We start from the raw sequence: 20203 nt of genomic DNA, 5'->3' as shown, positions 1-20203 counted from the left end.
TATCCAACCTGTCTTCTTCTGTGCTGACTCTCAACTGTGCAGGTGATATTTTATAAAAATCACCGAGAGTGACAGTTCAAATGATCGCCAGCCAATCGCATGCGACTTCGATCCGGCAATGTTTGTCAACCCGGCGAAGGATGAAAGATACAGCACGCGTGCTGATGAAGGACAGAGTTCTAACACAGGGATAAATCAGACTACTTCAACTCCACAAACTCTAAGGACACGAGTGTTCTATGATTTGTGTAGTAAAACAATGTTCTTCCACTGATGCATTGTTTCACTTTATCTGACCAGGATGTGTATACCTAGCATCGTATACATTTTATGATTTGATCATGACCTCACTGCCAACACCTGACAGCCTCGCTTGTGAAATAAAATTCAGCAGGCGGACTGGAGAGAGATCAGTGTTTCTGTTTGTCCTTGGTGATTAATTCCATCTTCAAATAAATCGCTTCTTTGCTATTGTCGGTGTGAAACCTGCTAGATACTGATGAAAGGGTAGTAGCTTCAGTTGAAAAAAGTTGGTAAACAATGTATGCTTACGGCCTAGTGTCCACTTTAAGTGTTACTTTTTTTAATAAATCGTAAGTTATGATTTAACATATGAAAAAAACCCACAGCAATTTGCTATTTATTTGTTTCAAATAACCGTTTTACATCAATCCAGTTCTCGCATTTTTTGTTACAGCTACAGGGAAAGGAGAAGTACCTGTGCGGGACGAGTTACTGATCTTTCAGCCTCACATTTAATTTGGATGATGAGGTTGGTGATTGTTATGATTTTCATACTTTGTCCTTGTACATAGTGAATTCTCTTGGCGACTAATAGTCATAAGGTCTTTTTTTGGTGAAAATAGTGGACCCCAAATCTGATTTCTCTTGCGGAATGTCAGTGCAGCATCTACTTGAACAAGGAAACTGTTTTGTAAGCCAACAGTTATGTTATTCTGAAAACCAGGTGATATTATGAACTTCTATATTGCATTTGAATTTTGTTTTAAAAGTGCACAAACATATTATAATCTTTTTGTCCACCCTTGAACGAAAAGATTTTGAGAAGTTGGTGATTCTGTCAAATAATAAAACGTTTATTCTGCTCCGTTATAAATTTTCTCAACATTTGCATCAGCTTTTACACTTCAGAGTAAATATCCAGCATCATCAAGGTCCGTGATTATGTCATGTTTGCTTAGACTGTCACCTGTCAGTCCATGCCAGACCTAAACTTGATTAAAAAGAACATTCTTGATCCTTGAATAATCAAACATGATTAATCGTTTTAATGAGTGCTGGAACAAGAAAATCTGAGGTTGATTGTCATTAGATATTAAAGACAACTACCAGTTATCAAGAACATTAACCACGTGCCACCCGGAGCCGTACGGCGCATTGTTGTAACCACAGTAGAGTTTGAGCTTTTAATTCTGTGTAAATGAACGAATACATAAGGGAGAAAACACGGGAACCTTTAGGAATTGTTCCTCTTTCGATTACTTCCCTTGAATGGTTGTACGAAATCAAACAATCAGGCATTTTTGTTTGAAAGTAGGCGAAGTTTTGCTTTCCGATTTGTGAATTCTCCGTTCCACACTTTTACTATCACTTGATTTTAATACAAGAAAACAAAACTTGCATTTGTTAAAGTTTACACCACGTAAATGTATTTAAAATGCTCTTTAAAACGAAGTATCACAGATAGTTGTTTTTTTTATTGTAGGTTAATAAATATAAAGTTTTGAAAATATTGGTGAAAGTTTCATTCGCGGGAACTCGCCTCTGTTTACACAACCGCGTCTCGGGTGACCACAGCTGCGGTGGGTGTGTGCAGGAGGGATGCTCAGCCCAACGACATGAACCATGTTCTCTAGGGCGTGAATGGAGGGTGTCTAAATACTGCTTGTTTATATACGATATTTCATCAATTCACTGGTCTTTTTGACTGAAGGCATTACTTGAGTTGGAAGAAAGAGTATGTACATTTTTTTTCAAAACCTGTGATGGTCAAAATTTATATTTAAATTTTTGCGCTTCACTCGCACAAAGATGTTTGCCCCTCCGTCTGAAGTTTCTAAAAAGTTTGGTGCAGGTTTAAAATGTGTAAACAAAGAGTTGGAAAACTATTCTGATAGTGAGTTTCATGCTACTCTGTTTCAGTTACTGAATGACTCTTGACATTTGAATACGTGAACCGTGAAAATATTTATTTCAAAAGGCAAATTCAAAAATCTAGATAAAGTAGTTATGCTAAAACAAATATAAAACCTCTATAAAGCTCAGCATGCAACAAGAATTTCGTAAAAGCAACATAAAATAAACAGAAAATCGACATAAAATTGTTCTTCCACTCAAAGGGACGAATCCAGCTGAAGAAGGAGGTGTTTGTACGCACAGAAAATACTTGAAGTTTCAAAAAGCACTTATAAAATGTTGCACTCTGATGATGTCTTAACCTGACATCTTGGGACAGAAAGTGAGATATCTGCTGAGAATTGTGAGAACAAATTAGATTGAAAACTTATTAGATATAACCATTTAGGTCAAAAAGGATACTTCATTTATTTACTTATAATATACAAATAAGGATCTTATCTATATAAAAATTAGTATAGCGAAATTTATACAACATTTATTCCAATAAAAGACATGGAGAGAAAAAATGCTATGATAAACAGTGACTAAACACAACTCCAAAAACGAGTTTGAAGTGAAATCGTATTACAAAAGTAACACGTAGAAAGAAAGTACAACAGGTTGTATCGATTTCTAACAACTACTGATACAAAACATTTAGAGTCATTTCTTACCAGTAATGTACCCGCAAGTGTGTTTGTGCACCTGTGGTTCCTCTGTGTATGTGCATTTGTGTGATGCTACTGTTCCTATTTTTATTTTAATAGAAATAACTGAGAAAATATGCGATGATGTCAAAGGAAAGTAAATGTAAGTGCGTTGACAAATCCCTTTTTCTCAACACAAACAGTGAAATCCCAGGTACATCCACGGCTTAATTGTTTATCAAGCTTTTATAAAAGTTCTGTATATATTTAATACAAATACTGCAATCAATAAAGACAAATACTATCTATAAACGTTTGCTTCACAGAAAAAAAAACATATTTAAAAGACCATCGAGGAGATATTTTCCTCTTGATAATTAGATCAGTGCCAAATCACAAAATTCATGGGCACGGCAACCACAACAGTTGTGGTAAAGAGGAGAATGTGTTAAAACGTCCACCGTGAACACTGGCCCCGGGGAACTGAACCTAAAAGCGACAGAATGAACTCGCACAACCCACGTCAACATAAACAAAAAGAGGGAACAATATTACAACAATCACATGTTAGTCAATCACAGTGTTGAGAGCACGGCTCACGAGCCTCAATTCGTGCTCTCAATAAGCATGTGTGACTTGAAGTACAACAATGAGGATTTATTGAACTTATGAATTATGCAAATACATACAATCATCTATAGCAGACCTGGGCAAACGCCGGCCCGCCTCCTGTCTCTGACCGGCCCGCCCACTGGCCCGCCTGCCAGTATATGTACTATGTATACAGTATTGGGTAAAACTAAGTTAACTATATTAGTCTGGCCCTCTAAAACCATCCCAATTTCTCATGTGGTCCCTTGGGAAAATTAATTGCCCACCCCTGATCTAGAGGGAGAGGAGGTTGTGGTGTTGATCTCATGAAAAACGAGCTGCGAACGTTGTGTGGGAGGAGGGTAAGTTAAACAATTACAATGTGGGACCTATATGTAAACTATATATATATATACTGTTTAATTGCATCTTTCCTTACAAATTTACATTATGATGTTTTACATATTTATAGAATGTTATTGATTTTGCGGATGCGGCTGTTTTGAATGTAGTAAAGGGCTTGAATGTTTATATCGTTTTGAAAGCTAAAATCATTTGAGCGTTTTTCGATTTCGTACCTGCGATAAGTAACGACTGGTGATCCGTTACATATTGATAAACAAAGTTTGTTCTACAAAATATGATTGTCGCTAGAAGCTATGTTTATAAACTCAGATGTCGGGTTGTTTTTGTTTTGTCGTTTGCTTACAGATATTTTCTGATAGTATGCAAAACAGAAACAGTGAATCAGGAACTGTCGCTAAAGTCTTCTACAGTCTTGACTCAGAGTCACTCGCAGCCTTTGCCAAGGTCCACGTAAGTAAGTTGGACACCTCGTATGATCTCCAGGTAGGTGGCGCCTGTCATGTTTATGTTGTTTGACCCCAGGTTCAGCTCCATGGTCGTGATATTTTTAAATATAATCTGCACGAAACAAAAGAGTAATAACCTCAGAAGTTAAAAAGGCTTTTGTTGGCAAGGGTGGTTATAACACGTCATGTGAAAGTTCATAATTCAAGAAGGTCTTGTCAAAGAAAAGCTCAGCAAGCGCTGTCCTGCTGTTTAACCCAAAGGCAGATTTCTGTCAATCGCCAAGCTACAAATGGATGAACGAGTGAATGAATAGAAAATTAAAGGAATATTTTAGCAGTCTTTATTTCGTCCTTTCTTACAAAGATATACCACATATGCACTCATGCACGATACAACAACATATTCTTATACATACACCCCTGACATGCACGTATACAGACTGTACTTGTATACTTACCTGTAATGTGCTGTTGAACAAGATCCTTAGAGTAATTTCAAAGTAGTCGTTGGGCTTTAGTGGAAGAGGTCCTAGTGCATATGGAGGAATATACCAATTACAGTTATCCACAGCACGGTACCACCACATTTCAGGATTTGCTACAGAATAGGAGTACCGAAAATCAAGTGTAAGGTAGATGTTCCCACCATTAGCAGGATTGTAATCACACGAGGCGGTCGGAACATTGTGAAAGCTGAAGGTCATCCTATAAAAGCACAATTAGAGTAAAGAGTATTGGATGTCTATGAATGAGTACTTTACTCTTAAGAATTCTTGTGTTAAATTATCTACAATTACTTTATTTCAAGGATTCGGTTTTTCTTTTATCGTCAAGACACTCTTTGAGTTCTGGTGATTTCGAAATGGCGGCGGAAAATATTATCGTGATAAATAAAGTGGTAAACAGTCCCCAGAAAAAATAGAGATTGTACTTTGCTTTCTAAGACTATAAACATTTTTTTCTACGTCTTAATTATATTCTTAATCTGAATTGGTTTTATATAAATAAATATATATTGCGTTTATTATTAATATTATTTTACCAACTTTATTGTAATCACCATATAATACTTATAATAACTGATTTTCTCTAGCAGAATCCTCTCAATACAAGCAATAACTTTTAAATAAATTTTGAAAGAAGTGATTTACACAGTATTCTAATCATTAAACACGTCTTGTAAATTAAATTTAATGTAGGGGAAAACAACAGAGGTTTAGAGTCTCAAACTAAGATAGATAGTTTTGTTTCCAACTGTCTAATCTGTTAACAAGGTGACTGGTTGGTAGTACAAAGCTACTACTTTTCATTTTTGTTTTTCATAAGTACTTTTTTCTTCTAAAAAACAGTTTCGAATATCGGCTTTTAGATATTATTCTGGTTCAGGAAACGCAGATTGTTTGTAAATCTCTTACGCAATTAATGTATCTACTTTACTGTACATGAAAGTACTTGTCATTTCTATTGTAGTGCCTTTTTAGCACGAGGTGTTTTATTTAAATTCTTATCCATAAAAAGTTTTAGTTATGGTCACTGAATTTTACAAAAGCGCCTTTTGCCTTCGTCAGGGATGCATCAACCCTGTCGTTATCCGCATCACCTACCTTGTTGTTACAGCAAGGTGCAAGTCAAACCGTCAACCCAAAGGAGCGCACAAAGGGAGCTAAGTTTACTAGGCCCGCAGTAAATGGAGAGATAATGAACATAAACTTGGTTCTAATTCACGGATGAGTATTGTTTGGAAGTGAAAACTCTTTGTCGTGAAACACACTGCAGACACAGACCTCAGAGACGAGTGATGAGCTTATTGGGTCTGATGTGTAACAGTATAGATATGTTGTATGAAGATAAGTAGCAGTCTGCCTAATGTTACCTTCCATAGTTGCTGGGGAGGAAAATACCTTTGATACAGGCCTCCCATCCTTCTCGGACGACTTCTGGCAATGGAGCATTGAAGGGAACGCTCTGCATGTTAACGAAAATTTCACATGAGCTGCACACATACACACACGTGCAGGTGCGCAAACATTCATGCTTATTTAGAATCATCATTCTAGTTTGCACTCTATACTGTTGACAATGGTTTAATTGTCGATACACACTAAAAGATAGTTTCCTTTACATGCAGACTATAGCTGATTCGTTTAAACAAAAAACAACCAAAGTAAGAGAGAAAACGCAGCCAACAAAAACAAAAACAAAAAAAAAATGTAAACGTAAACTATTCACTTCACCAGTGAGTGGTAGATGGCAATTATACACGTCCCCTTCAGCTCGCTGTACTTTCCGTTTACTTGACACGTGACCGCATTGTCGGCATCACGAGGAACCCAGAGCAGAGACGAGTTGCACATGAACTCTGTCCTTTGACCCTGGAGTAGCGTCACATCACTGTAGACACCGTCATCTCGTGAGGGCGCTTGGCATTCTGGAATTAAATAATTATACAAATCAGGAATATTTGGATTGGATGGAACCCCAAATCGGGTTTATTAAAAATGTTCGAGTCATAGTAAATGTAGGAACAACCTTCGAAAGAGATTGAAATGATAGAACTGTCTCGTACGGGCATAGTACTCGTAGTCTTCCATCAAGCGAGTTGCAGGTCCTGTCGATGTAAATGACGATAACTACGGACGACTTGTGTTACAAATAAGAAAACATGGCTCAGCGTGTTGTTTGCATCCATCAAGAAAATGTCTGCCTGTGTCGCTTTTTGTTAAGTTATACAAAGGCCATTGATTCTGTCTAATGCTTTAAGGTAATATTCTTTCGAGACGATTTCTATTAGTATTTCAGATTCACAGATGTACGGCATAACTATCGATAATTCTATCAGTCATGAGGGGATACACGTCAAACGACAATGCTTGCGAGACTTCACAAATATTTAAAGAAAAAGGAAAAGCGTTGAAAGAACTAATTAAAATCCTTGCTTTTAGAATTTAATACTGCCGAATGAGTGTTAATTTTAATTTTATTTATTTATTTATTTTTCTTGAGTGATTCATTTCTTTTGTTTTGCACAATGTTAAATGATTTTTGTCAGGAAAAGTTTACTTCATTCTTACATTGACATACTCATCGGGTGCATCCAGCTTACTTCCGCAAAGTTCCTTTCCTTGCATCAGAAAAGAATCAGTAGTGGTTATTTTTATTTTTATTTCACTGTTTTGTGCTTTTGAATATTTTTAGACGATGCTTAAGTACTGAAGCCATGAAAAACATTAATTAAGGTCGCAAATCAGTTGACATTTTTCAAGTTTTTACTTTTAAAAGAGCTTCATATCTGAAAGCTTCCTACCTAAAATAGTCTCCCTTGCGGCCATTGTCAGAGTCTTTGATAACCTGCAATTTTGATAATTGATAATCTGATAATTACCTGCAGGAAACAGCAGGCAGGTGTAGAAGGGAGGGCCAAAGGTGGGCACACACACCTGAGTTTCATTACAGGGTCGGCTACGACACCCGTTGTCTTGGAGCTGTTCATGAGAAACATTCACATTTCATAATTAAAAAAAAAACTTTTTTAAGCACATTGCAGAATTTTAGAAAATGATGACATAAATAACATACACAATATCGCTAGAAGAGAATATATGAGAATATATTTAAAGTTTAACTATTTGTCACGGATTGATAAATCCTACATTAAAAGAAATAATAAGGGAAAAAAATCAGAAATGCAGAAATATACTTGAAGTAGATAAAGGAAAGCTAAAAGAGCTAGAAGATTAAAATATAATTTGAGGACATACTTCAGTGTTCCAGAAAGCTTCCCTTTCAATCCAAGCTGTGGACACCCCGCTTGTTGTGTTTGTAGAGATGTTGTCAGCGTGTAGAACACAGTTACCATCAGTGGCCAGGGTCCTGTTGTAGATGTAAGTGTAGGTCTTACACAGTTTGCGGTACCAACAAAGTCGTTCACACTGATACCTGTTCATGAACCAGTACTTTCCCATCACGTCCTCTCGTTCACTTGGCAACAAGAGTGACAAAGACATTTCAGCGACGAGATAAATTGTAAGAAACACCAAACACTTCTGAAACATCTTCTTTTGAATATGGCTGATTAGTCCAATGTCAGAAGTTGAAGCGTAGTGTTACAAATATTAGAGATGATACGTCAAAGAACTATTTCAAAAAGCGGCAAGCCTGTCTCCTTCGAAGCTGAAATAACTCTATATTGGACCACTTACACAGGTTACTCAATTATATTATCAACCAGCAGCCAATCGCAGTCCTCGGCGTTTTTCACATTGTTAAACGCATCACGCATGCTTCCACCAAAAACAAAAGCAGCTTTCAAAAGATTGATTATGAGCAGCCGTTAAGAACAATGGTGTGACGATTGTAATCTAGACCTGTGAGGAGAAAAATCATTAATACATTCTGGTGTATGCAAATGTGCTCGGTGATGTGCGCAAGGTAAATGTCGATGAGAGTGACGGGAAAAAATCCACAAGCTTTAGAGTTATGAAAGAAATTGGTTTGGAAAATACAGCGTGTTTTAGTGCATTAGTATTAAAGTGACTGCGAGCACAAAATGCAGTGGGAAAAAAGGGAAAAAAGAATACGGAGTAGGTTTTGCGACTTTGTGGAATATTTTGTCTAAGGTCTCATCATGGACGTGTATTTAATTTAAGGGGTTATAAGTTCGTGGTCTGATGCACATGGCTTTGCATATATATATATACCATAGCTCTTAGACCCTTACCATCTATCTTCTTCCTGCTTGACTCATTAATGTTACTTGTAATAAGACAATCGTACACTTACCTTGCATACCACGACGTATTACACGATTAGGATGAAGAGATTTGTAGGTGAATCTATTCGAAGATTCACAAGTTTGGAGGAATGTCACTGAGACTTATAAAGAAGATGGCGGATGAAGACCGTCGTTCTCGCTCCCTTGGCCGTAGAGAGCAACTTCTTTTTAAACATGACGTCTTTTTCTGCTTTAAGTGACGTTGAACAAATGACGCACACAAGACGTCAGACACAAGACGTCAGACACAAGACGTCATTCATACACCAAACATAACGAGACCCACAACTCACCACGTGACTGATGCCAGTTAACCGTTGTTTTCCACCAGGCAGTCCGCTCTAACTGTGGTGAGGAAAGGAAAGGACAGGTAAGAGGATCACTCAAGTGAGAGAGACACAAATAATTTTCTGAAGAATTTACATTAATCGACTTAGAATTAATTACAAGAGTCATTAACGCGATGACCACAAATGGTAAGCTGTCCTTTGGTACACTTCCAGACTGGATTAGTCATCGCGTTTTAGTATGACTCGTTATATATGTTAGAACTAGTTATTTGTGTTATGGCCTGTCATGTGTGTTAGGGCTAGTTATGTATGTTATAACCAGTATGTACGAACTCTGGCATGACTCATGACGATCATTAAAGGTATGGTTTTTCTTCTACATGCATCGCGTCACGTACCATCCATAAGCTACTCCCCGACATAGTTTGCTGCTGTTTCAAACCTGTCTCCTAGTTACATCAATTCCCAATCTATAGCTTTGGCTCCAGTGAAATACTTTCATTTAATGACGAAAAACAAGCGCAATCTATCGTTACCATCCCTACCCGTGTTTGATGACAATTGACAGTTTACTGCAAGCCACTTATATCCGAAAGCACCTTGTGTACCTGGCCACACAAAGTAGTGTTCTCGTACATCAATTAAAAGACATTTATGTGTTTTGTCTGATCGCTAACGACGGCCCTGAGCAGTTGCTTAGAACGTATCTAAGGGCATAAACATCGTAACAAAATAAAAGCAACTCAGGCAAATTAATTATTGATGTCTGCTGCAGATACCTTGAATTTCGCTTACCTAAGCTTCCTCGTGTTTCTTTTGAGTAAATTGATATGAGAGCAGTTCGATTCTCACCAAAAGGTCTCTCCAGCTCTTTGGTCTGAAACGTATATCGTGTAGCACTCAGCAAGTCAATATGAGTATTTTGCTTTTAAAATAGCTCCAACACTTGCAGAGTCGTTTGAAAAAAAGGCATCGTAGCGGTTTCAATCGTTTTTAATATCCGTGAAAAAAGATGCGTGCTTGCAATCATTTGTAAATATTTCAATAGATATAGAACGCTGACAACAGACGTTTCTTATAAATCATTTTATTGTAAGACAACAGGCGCTTTTTATAAATCATGGTATTGAAAAAATTTCAGGAACAGGATTGAAATCAATTCGCCTAAGAAATTTTGTTTAAAATGAGGTACTGAAATTTTAATGAGGAAACTTCACAGATCGGTACTAAACTGTTCACGAGCTTATCAGCAAAAGGAACATTGAAAGAAGTAAGGTAATTGCTTTTAGTCCATACCATTAGAGTGGATGAGTGGAAATGACTAAATACCTTTTAACTGTAATCAAAATGTGCAAGAAAACGAGGTGACGAAAGATAACAATTTTATACAAAGTTTTTTTTTGTTGTTGTTGTTTTTTTTTTTTTGGTGTCCAACGGAGAAAATTGTGTACGTGTAATCAACAACATTATTAAGCTGGTAGAAATAATTGTATATTGGGAAACTCCAACCCCGCAAAGTGACAAAATACACAGGAATTCTTGAATGAGTTAATAACAAAGAACTGTGAAAGCTGCCATTGTGTAGTGTCACGTAGTAGCAAGAAACAAAAAACACTTTTTCGTCTTTACAGGATTCTCATAACCATTCCTTGTCTCACAATACAAATTATCTTTTAATAAACACAATAAAAGCATATATGTAAGACTAGATTCAATAGCTCAGGTGAGTGGTAGCGGATGACGTCACAGCCATGTGCGTGCAAACTGAACGTGACGTTTACGGGACTCGACTTTATTGTGTTCATTCTTAACAAACTTCTGTGAACTGTCGTTTTGTTTTACCAGGTATCTATAGTACATTCATGTCAGTCTAAAAATTCTCTTTTTAAGTCAGAAAGTGAGTCGGTTGAAATTTTATAAATCTTTTCCGTTGAAAGAAAATCTACTGTGTGTCTGCATCTTCTATTTATTTTGTAAAGTTGGGCATAACCTATGACCTCTGTTTTATTGGATTGAAATAAATGTTCAGAGATAGGAAGAAATATGCCATGTACGCATACACATCTAAGGGCAATAACCCTGGTCTCTGAATTCCTTCCCTTCCTACAGATAGTTTACATTTTTATTTCTTCCACTTCTATGTACAGCTCTTTTCCTTAATATATACACACAGCTCTATTCTAAATATCGCATGGCTCACATGACTTTCTGCTAGAAGTATTCTGATTATTAATTATGATTCTAGTTTTAAAGTTTACATTACATGCATCAGCAAGTTTGTTGTACTTCTAATGTGTTTGACCTCAACCTGAAATTCTTGGAAAGCTAGAGCTTCATAGCATTATTCTGGAACTCGAAGAGTAGAGCTACACTCTGAAGGTGTTCTTTGAGGTGTTCATCGCCTGTAGAACCTGTGTTGAGGCGAGTTGTTTACAAAGCAGTATTTGTGTTCTAGTCTGTAAAGTCCTGAGTCACTCGACAACGAAGTAAACAAGATGTTGGCAACCTCAGGCAATCGTTTTGTTGTGTGTTGAAAGAACACGTATTTGACTGGCTGAGTGTTGTTAAACCACACATGACATGACAATATTATGAAATATTTGGTCAGTCCTTTTTGACTTTCGACTAAAACAACAAAACAATAAATATTTAGACAAATTTAAAGAAAGCAATTCATACATTAGCACAAGCACTTCAAATGTTAGTAAGACATTGATTTGTTTAAAACTAAACATCATTGTTGTTATCAACTGTGTTTATAAGCTCAGCTGTCGAGCTGTTGTTTAATTGGTTGCTGGTATTTTATTATACAGTAGTAAGAAATATAGAGACAGTGAATAAAGGATTTGTTAAATTTGCTTTTTAAGTTTTAATATTATTACCCACAAGAGACCAGCTCATTTAGACAGCAGGAGGAAATCTTATCAATTTTAAGTACGAAAATGGCGGTATTTTCTGCTTTCTTTTGTGAAAGGCTGAACCACTTTAAACAAAAAGCTTGTGTTATTACATGAATTAACTTGATTAAGTTCTTACAAACTATTTGTTTAAAGAACACCTGGAGATTGTGCACTGTTACGAAACGTTTCAAATGATCTCAGATGTCGAGCTGTATTAGTTTTGTTGTTTGCTTACAGATATTTTCTGAAAGTACGCAAAACAGACACAGAGAATCAGGAACTGTCGTTAACAATCTTTCACAGATTCCTTTTCTGCGAAGTCTTGACTCAGATGTTACAGTCACTCGCAGCCTTTCCCGAAGTCCACGAAAGTAAGTTGGACATCTCTTATGATCTCCAGGTAGGTAGCGCCTGTCATGTTGATGTTGTTTGACCCCAGGTTAAGCTCCATGGTCGTGATATTTTTGAAGGTTATCTGGACAAAACAAAAAGAAAATAATATCGTCAAAACATCTCAAGTATAGTTTGCGTCAACCCACTCATTTCAATGGAAAGGACGCTGGGCATTCTTCATGTATTCGATGAGTCGCTGTACTTTCAGCAGTCTTGTTAAAAGAACAGATACAAAAGTTTAAAGTGACACAAGAACAGAACTTTTATTAACTTACCAGTTGTTTTTCCTAAACTGATAAATTAAAAACGGCTTTGGACAAAGTATGGAACAAAGGCTATGGCATGTGATGCGAAAATTTAACACCTTTAAGGGTCTTGTTCAAGTCATGAAAGTGCTGTATGAGAGTTCAATGAGTGGAAAAGTGAGTGAAATTCTCCATGACCATCATACTTCCATTCCATAAGTGAAAGGAGGTTATGCAAACTATAGCTTGTAGACGACATGGATCCGATAGCAGGCACCATCAGACAACTATAGCAACACACTGACAGTTCGAGTGCATATTGAATGAGAACCAGCACTAACAGCCACTAGATCAAGGTTATCACTTGCCGAAAAACACATACCAACATGAACGAAGTTCTACTGGAAGAGGAAAACAGCTTCCTAAATAATTGGGAGCTCCTAAGATCCCAGACAGATATCCACAACGAAATGACAACATCAACAGTAGAAATGAATAGAGAGGGTCTGAAACATCCAGACCATCTGTTTTACTATCAAGTACAATTTGTACAAGTCCATCTTAAATCCGCCGATCCTGCTTTCAGGTTGCAAACGTGGACTCTGCTTGCCGACACTGAGAGAAAATATTCAGGGATTTGAGAACAAGGACCTAGGAAAAGTGAGTTATACCTCGTTCAGATGACATAAAGCCAATGATTCTGTATAAACCATGGCTGTCAGTTCATTTGTGCTTGTCAAAACAAACTTTAGTCTCTAGCGCATTAAAGTGTGACCGGAAATGTTTTTTGGAAAACAAAGTAACCACCAGAAGAGACAGAGATTATTCACTTTACTTTCAAAAGAAGATAAATATTCTCTTACTTTACATTATAAATTTGAATCTGTTTCACCAACTCCATAATATTAATTTTATAATAATTATAACAAATTGCCTGAGCAAAACCATAACTACTAATGGAACATTTTAACAAGCAGGTTTCTCAAACGTTTTGCACATTATTCTAAACAGTAAGAACATGTGTAAATAAAGTTTAATTTGCGGAAATAAGCACTAAGATCAGATTTAAAGTTGACAACTTCAGGCATAATATCGAATTGGAAGTCTCAGTCTGTGCGTCGAAAGATCGCCAGATTTTTTTCATTAAATCTTACTTTGATGTAACACAAATATTTATCTTTCAAAGTTTATATTTAAGCGATTAAAAAAGTTTATGATATGCACTTTTAGATATTATTTTGCTTTATGAAAATCAGACTGTTTGTAACTATTTGAATAATAAATATTGAATGTACTTTACATCAAAGTACCCGTCATTTACTGTGTTTATTTTCACCATAAGAAGCTTCGTACAAGCTATTTCCCTTTCAATTCTTGCTGTAATGGTAATAAAAGGTAGTTATGACCTCTGAATTTTAATCAAGGCAGGTAAGGGTCATTCTTTGCATTGACAGCTATGGAACACACATTCCACTGAATGTTGTTTACCATAGGACCTACATTGTTGTTAAAGTAAGAGACAAGTCAAAATAACCGACGACCCAAAAGAACGTAGCAAGGGGAGTTAAATCGTCCGCCAACGAAAACGATGTACAAAGGGAGCAAACCTTACTAGATATACATCAGATATTTTATGAAAATCGGGTAGATAATACGTCTCAAGGTACCTTCCATATTGACTGGGGGTGAAAATACCTTTGATGCAGGCCCCCCATCCTGTTGTGACGACATCTGGGAACGGGGCGTTGAAGGGAACGATCTGTGTGTTAATGACCATTCATATTAGTTATGTAGACATACAAAAACATATATATATATATATTCACAATCATCCAACCAGCAACAGCAAACTATCGAAGCAACCAACAACTGAAACCAGTAAGAGATACAACAGACGTTAAACAGACAAATACATCTTCGGCTGACAAATGAACTAGACCAAGAAATGCTAGAATTCTCGGGTTTAAACATTGAAAACGTTTAGAATAAATTATTCACAAATATACTGCCTTGCCAGAAACGAATTGCATTGGAGTGGTACAAAACTGTAAAAGAACATTTTTGGAGAAAATAAAATTGTTTGCTAAGATTCTAGTATGTTCATGCTGCTGCAAACAAAAAAATATTTTTCCTTTAGATAGTTTTTTTTTCCTTTAGATAAAAATATGGTTGATTTAGGATAAACTATTTTAACTTTTATGTTCACTTCACCGGTGAGTAGTAGATGGTGTTTTTACACGTCCCTTTCAGCTCGCTGCACTTGCCGGTGACTTGACACGTGACCGTCTTGTCGGCGTGACGTGGAGCCCATATCAGTGACGAGTTGCACGTGAACTGTGTCCTTTGACCCTGGAGTAGTGTCGCATCACTGTAGACGCCGTCCGTTCGTGATGGCGCTTGGCATTCTAGTATAAAATTGTTTTAATAATAAAGCAGTAGATGGACGAAAATTTGCTAAAAGAAGCCAATAGAAAACTTCACCAAGGAACAATGACGTAACACAGAGGAGGGGTTCACATAACAACAGCGGGAAGGCCTCCAACTACTGAACACTGTGTCCAAGACAAGTGAACGAAAAACTTAAGCAATCTTAAACCATGATATGCACCTTCGTATAAACACTCGGGTGAACTAACTCGTGCGATTCAATATCACAAAGAACTGTACAGTCTTCATCTGAAGACAGCTTTATGAGAAGCAGAGATTCTTTATTCCTACCAGTCCCAAAGATAATGGCTCAGACAACTGAACACAGTCATATTTACCTGCAACGACCGGATGGCAGGTGTAGAAAGGTGACGTGTAGGTGGGAAAACACATCTCCGTGTCTTCGCAAGGGCGGCTACGACAAGTAGTACTTTGGGTCTGTTGGTAAAAAAATAGTCTGCTATTTACAAAGTTTTTCATAAACATTAAATTTACTCATGCGGACATACAAATTCTAGAAAGTTTCGTAAGACTTGGTTTGCTTCAAGAATATATCATAAGAAATATCAAAACGACTGAAAAGTTAGTAGATATCTTAACGGGTATGAATTATGTAGAAAACTGTGACCTATGTTTAATTAAATTTAAAATAATTTATAGAGCTAGTACATACTGTGGGGTTGGATGTCGCTTCTCGCTCAATCCAACCTGTCGGCACCATGTTGGTTGTAGTTGTGGTGATATTGGCAGCGTGTAGAACACAATTACCATCAAGGGCTTGCACGCTGTCGTACATGTAAGAGTAGGTCTTGCACAGCTTCCGGTACCAGCAAAGTAGCTGACACTGATACCTGCTCATTACAAAATACTTTCCCATGGCATCTTCTCTTTGACTGGGCGACTGTGCTGACGTACACCTCACAACAACGTGAGAAACAAGAGCAGCAATGAGTATCCAAGACACCTTCATTTTAATGTGGCTGGTCCTAAGGCAAGTTTTTGAGTGATCGTAGAAATGTCAAGTAAACAAAGGTCGACTTGCTCGGCGGATGAAACTATCCGACCTGTCTTCTTCGACACTGACTCTCAACTGTGCAGGTGAAATTTTATTAAAGTCACCGAGACATATAGTTCAAATGATCGCTGGCCAATCGCATGCGACTTCGATCCAGAAATGTTTGTCTGGTATCCAACATGACGAGTGATGAAAAGATACAGTGCGGGTGCTGGTGAAGGACATGGTGGTAGCATAGGGATAAATCAGAGACGATCTCACCTCCACAAACTCTCAGGACACGAGTGTTTTATGATTTTTATGATAAAAACAATCAATGTGCTGCCACTGATGCATTGTTTCACTTTATCTGACCAGGACGTTTATACCTCGCATCGTCTACATTTTCTCACTTGATCATGACCTCACTGCCAACACTTGCGTGTGAAATAAATTTCAGCAGGAGGACTGGAATGTTTCTGTTTGTTCTTGGTAATTGATTCCACTTTTAGATAAATCGCTTCTTTTTGCCATTGTCGGTGTGAAACCTGTTGGCAAATAATGCTTCCGGTCTAGAGTCCAGTTTCAGTGTTTCTGCTTAAAGAAATCGTAAATAATGATTTAACGTATGAAAAAACACAGCAATTTGCTTTTTATTTGTTTGAAATAAACGTATTTTATCATTCCTGGATCTCGCATTTTTTTTTTTTTTGTAACAGCTACAGCGAAAGAAGAAAAAATCGTATCGTACCTGTGCGGGACGAGTTACCGATCTTTCAGCCTCACATTTGATTTGTGGTTGGCTTGTCTGCCCCTTATTGTTATGCTTATCGTACTGTGGCCTTGTACATAGTGAATTCTCTTGGCGACTGATAGTCATAAGGTCTTTTTTTGGTGAAAATAGTGGACCCCAAATCTGATTTCTCTTGCGGGATGTCAGTGCAATATCTACTTGAACAACCAATCTGTTTTGTAAGAAAACAGTTATGATATTCTGAATACCAGGCGATATTATGAACTTCTATATTGCATTTGAATTTTGTTTTAAAAGCAGACAAACACATTATAATCTTTTTTGTCCACCCTTGAACGAAAAGTTGGTGATTCTGTCAAATAATAATACGTTTATTCTGCTTCGTTAACACTTTTCTCACCATTTTTATAAGCTTTTACACTTCAGAGTAAATATCCTGCATCGTCAAGGACTAAGATTATGTCATGTTTGCTTAGACTGTCACCTGTCAGTCCATGTCAAACCCTAACTTGATTAAAAAGAACATTCTTGTTCCCTCGATAACCAGACATGAATAATTATTTTAATGAGTGCTGGAAGAAAAAAAAAATCTGAGTGAAAGTTTAATTCGCGGGAACTCGCCTCTGTTTACACAACCGCTTCTCTGGTTACCGCAGCTGCGGAGGGTGTGTGCAGGAGGGATGCTCAGCCCAATGGCATGAACCATGTTCTCTACAGCGTGAATGGAGGGTGTCTAAAAACTGCTTGTTTATATATGATATTTTATTAATTCACTGGTCTTTTTGACTGAAGACATTACTTGAGTTGGAAGAAAGAGTATGGACATTTTTTTCAAAACCTGTGAGAGTCCAAAATTATAATTATGATAATTTTTGCGCATCACTCGCACAAAGATGTTCGCCCCTCCTCCTGAAGTTTCCACACATCTTGGTGCAGGTTTAAAATGTGTAAACAAAGAGTTGGAAAACTATTCTGATGGTGAGTTTCATGCTACTCTGTTTCAGTTACTGAATGACTCTTGACATTTGAATACGTGAACCGTGAAAAATTTATTTCATAAGGCAAATGCAAATGTCTAGATAAAGTAGTTATGCTAAAAGAAATATAAAACCTTTATAAAGCTCAGCATGCAACAAGAATTTCGTAAAAGTAACATAAAATGAACAGAAAATCGAAGTGTTTGCACGCACAGAAAATATTTGAAGTTTAAATAATATACTTATACAATGTTGCACTCTGATGATGTCTTAACCTGACATCTTGGGACAGAAAGTTAGATATCTGCTTAGAATTCTGAGAACAAATTATATTGCAAACTTCTTATATACAATCACTTCGTTCCAAAAGGATATTTCATTTCTTTAATTATATAAATATGATCTTCTCAATATTAAAAATTAGTATAATGCAGTTTATACAACCTTTATTCCAATAAAAGACAGAGAGAAAAAATGCTATGAGAAACAGTGACTAAACATAACTCCAAAAACGAGTTTGAAGTGAAATCGTATTACAAAAGTAACACACAGATAGAAAGTACAACAGGTTGTATCAATTTCTAACAGCTGTTGATACAAAACATTTAGTAATGTACCCGCAAGTGTGTTTGTGCACGTGTGTGATGTTTCTGTTCCTATATGTTTATTTTAATCGCAATGACTGAGAAAATCTGCAATGATGTCAAAGGAAAGTAAATTTGAGTGCGTTCACAAATGACCTTTGCACTATAGAAACAGTGAAATGCCAAGTACGTACACGGATTGTTCATCAAACTTTAACAAAAGTTCTGTTAATAGTTAATGAAATACTGCAATAAACAGAAACAACAACAAATACTATCTATAAACGTTTGCTTCACAGAAAAAAACCATATTTAAAAGACCATTGGGAGGGGGGGGATTTTCTTCTTGATTAGTGTCAAATGACAAACATTGTCGGCACGGCAACCACAAGTTTTTTTAACAGATTGTGTTAAAACGTCCACCGTCAACACTGGCCCCGGGGAACTGAACCTATAGCAGTATAGGCGACAGAATGAACTCTTACTACCCACGTCAACATAACCTTACAGAGGGAACAATATTACAATAATCACACGTTAGTCAATCACAATGTTCATAACACGGCTCACGAGCCTCCATTCCTGCTCTCAATAACCATGTGTGACTTGAAGTACAACAATGAAGATTTATTGAACCTATTAATTATGCAAATACATACAATCATCTAGAGGGAGAGGAGGTTGTGGTGTTGATCTCACGAAAAACGAGTTGCGAAAGTTGTGTGAGGCGGGCGACATGGGAGGAAGTAAGTTAAGCAATTACAAGGTGGGACCTACATGTAAACTATATATACTTTTTTATTGCATCTTTCCTTTAAATTACATTCTTTATTTTACATAATTATATAATTTTGTTGATTTTGCATATGCGCCTGTTTTGAATGTAGTAAAGTGCTTGATTGTTAATGTCGTTTTGAATGCTAAAATCATTTGAGGGTTTGTCGATTTCGTACCGGCGATAAGTAACGACTGGTGATCCGTTACACAGTGATACACAAAGTTTGTTCTACAAAATATGATTGTCGCTAGAAGCTATGTTTATAAACTCAGATGTCGTGCTGTCTTTGTTTTGTTGTTTGCTTACAGATATTTTCTGATAGTACGTAAAACAGAAACAGTGAATCAGGAACTGTCGTTAAAAATCGTGTTCATATTTCTTTTTTTTCGAAGTCTTGACTCAGATGTTACAGAGTTACTCGCAGCCTTTGCCAAGGTCCACGTAAGTAAGTTGGACATCTCGTATGATCTCCAGGTAGGTGGCGCCTGTCATGCTTATGTTGTTTGACCCCAGGTTGAGCTCCATGGTCGTGATATTTTTGAAGATAATCTGGACGAAACAAAACAGTAATGTTGTCATTATGTCTCTAAGTAAAGTTTGTGTCAGCTGCATTGCATTTCCCTGTGGTATTAGGTAGAAAATAGCCCAGTATATTGTGTAAATGTCAATGAATTAGCAAAGTATCCTCCTCCTTCCTCCTCCTCCTCCTCCTCCTCCTCCTCCTCCTCCTCATCATCATCATCATCGTTATTATTTGCCCCTTGTATCATCTGTACAAACGTTGTAACTGTGGTTTTGACTGGGTTAAATATACAAGCATTCAAATGTTAGTGTAACTAATGCCGGTAGTTATGTGACCATTCCTAACCGGCTTTTGAGATTTTATTATATTTCTATTTCT

At 36.9% G+C, this 20203-nt stretch overlaps 1 protein-coding gene and 1 long non-coding RNA gene across 3 annotated transcripts; both read right to left on the bottom strand.

Moving 5' to 3' along the window:
* Positions 1-6300: 6300 nt before the first annotated feature.
* Positions 6301-9078, bottom strand: LOC112571338. 2 transcript variants are annotated; one of them, XM_025250268.1, is made up of 4 exons: positions 8969-9078; positions 7948-8059; positions 7572-7671; positions 6301-6617 (listed from the first exon to the last, which is right to left on the bottom strand). In XM_025250268.1, exons 1-4 carry the CDS (start codon positions 8973-8975, stop codon positions 6573-6575), a joined length of 264 nt encoding a protein of 87 aa, XP_025106053.1. In that variant the 5' UTR covers positions 8976-9078; the 3' UTR covers positions 6301-6572. The 2 variants fall into 2 exon arrangements, with proteins under 2 accessions (XP_025106053.1, XP_025106052.1); XM_025250267.1 differs by lacking the exon at positions 8969-9078 and having other exon boundaries at positions 7948-8270.
* A 6036-nt stretch (positions 9079-15114) lies between these two features.
* Positions 15115-15969, bottom strand: LOC112571356. Its single transcript, XR_003100799.1, has 3 exons — positions 15889-15969; positions 15554-15653; positions 15115-15193 (listed from the first exon to the last, which is right to left on the bottom strand). It is a non-coding gene; the product is annotated as an uncharacterized LOC112571356 (long non-coding RNA).
* Positions 15970-20203: the final 4234 nt, after the last annotated feature.

This window comes from Pomacea canaliculata, linkage group LG8 (assembly GCF_003073045.1).
Source record: "Pomacea canaliculata isolate SZHN2017 linkage group LG8, ASM307304v1, whole genome shotgun sequence".
NCBI classification, from domain to species: domain Eukaryota; kingdom Metazoa; phylum Mollusca; class Gastropoda; order Architaenioglossa; family Ampullariidae; genus Pomacea; species Pomacea canaliculata.
The sequence above is the reverse complement of the archived record's forward strand: the minus strand, read 5'-3'. Positions and strand labels throughout refer to the sequence as shown.

Excerpts from the sequence above, each read along its gene's own strand:
- LOC112571338 (XM_025250267.1), bottom strand. The coding sequence starts at position 8,241 with ATGTTTCAGAAGTGTTTGGTGTTTCTTACAATTTATCTCGTCGCTGAA. Across the intron at positions 7,672-7,947 it reads AAGCTTTCTGGAACACTGAA|CTCCAAGACAACGGGTGTCG; the intron begins GTATGTCCTCAA and ends TCTCATGAACAG. Across the intron at positions 6,618-7,571 it reads CTGCCTGCTGTTTCCTGCAG|AATGCCAAGCGCCCTCACGA; the intron begins GTAATTATCAGA and ends ATTTAATTCCAG.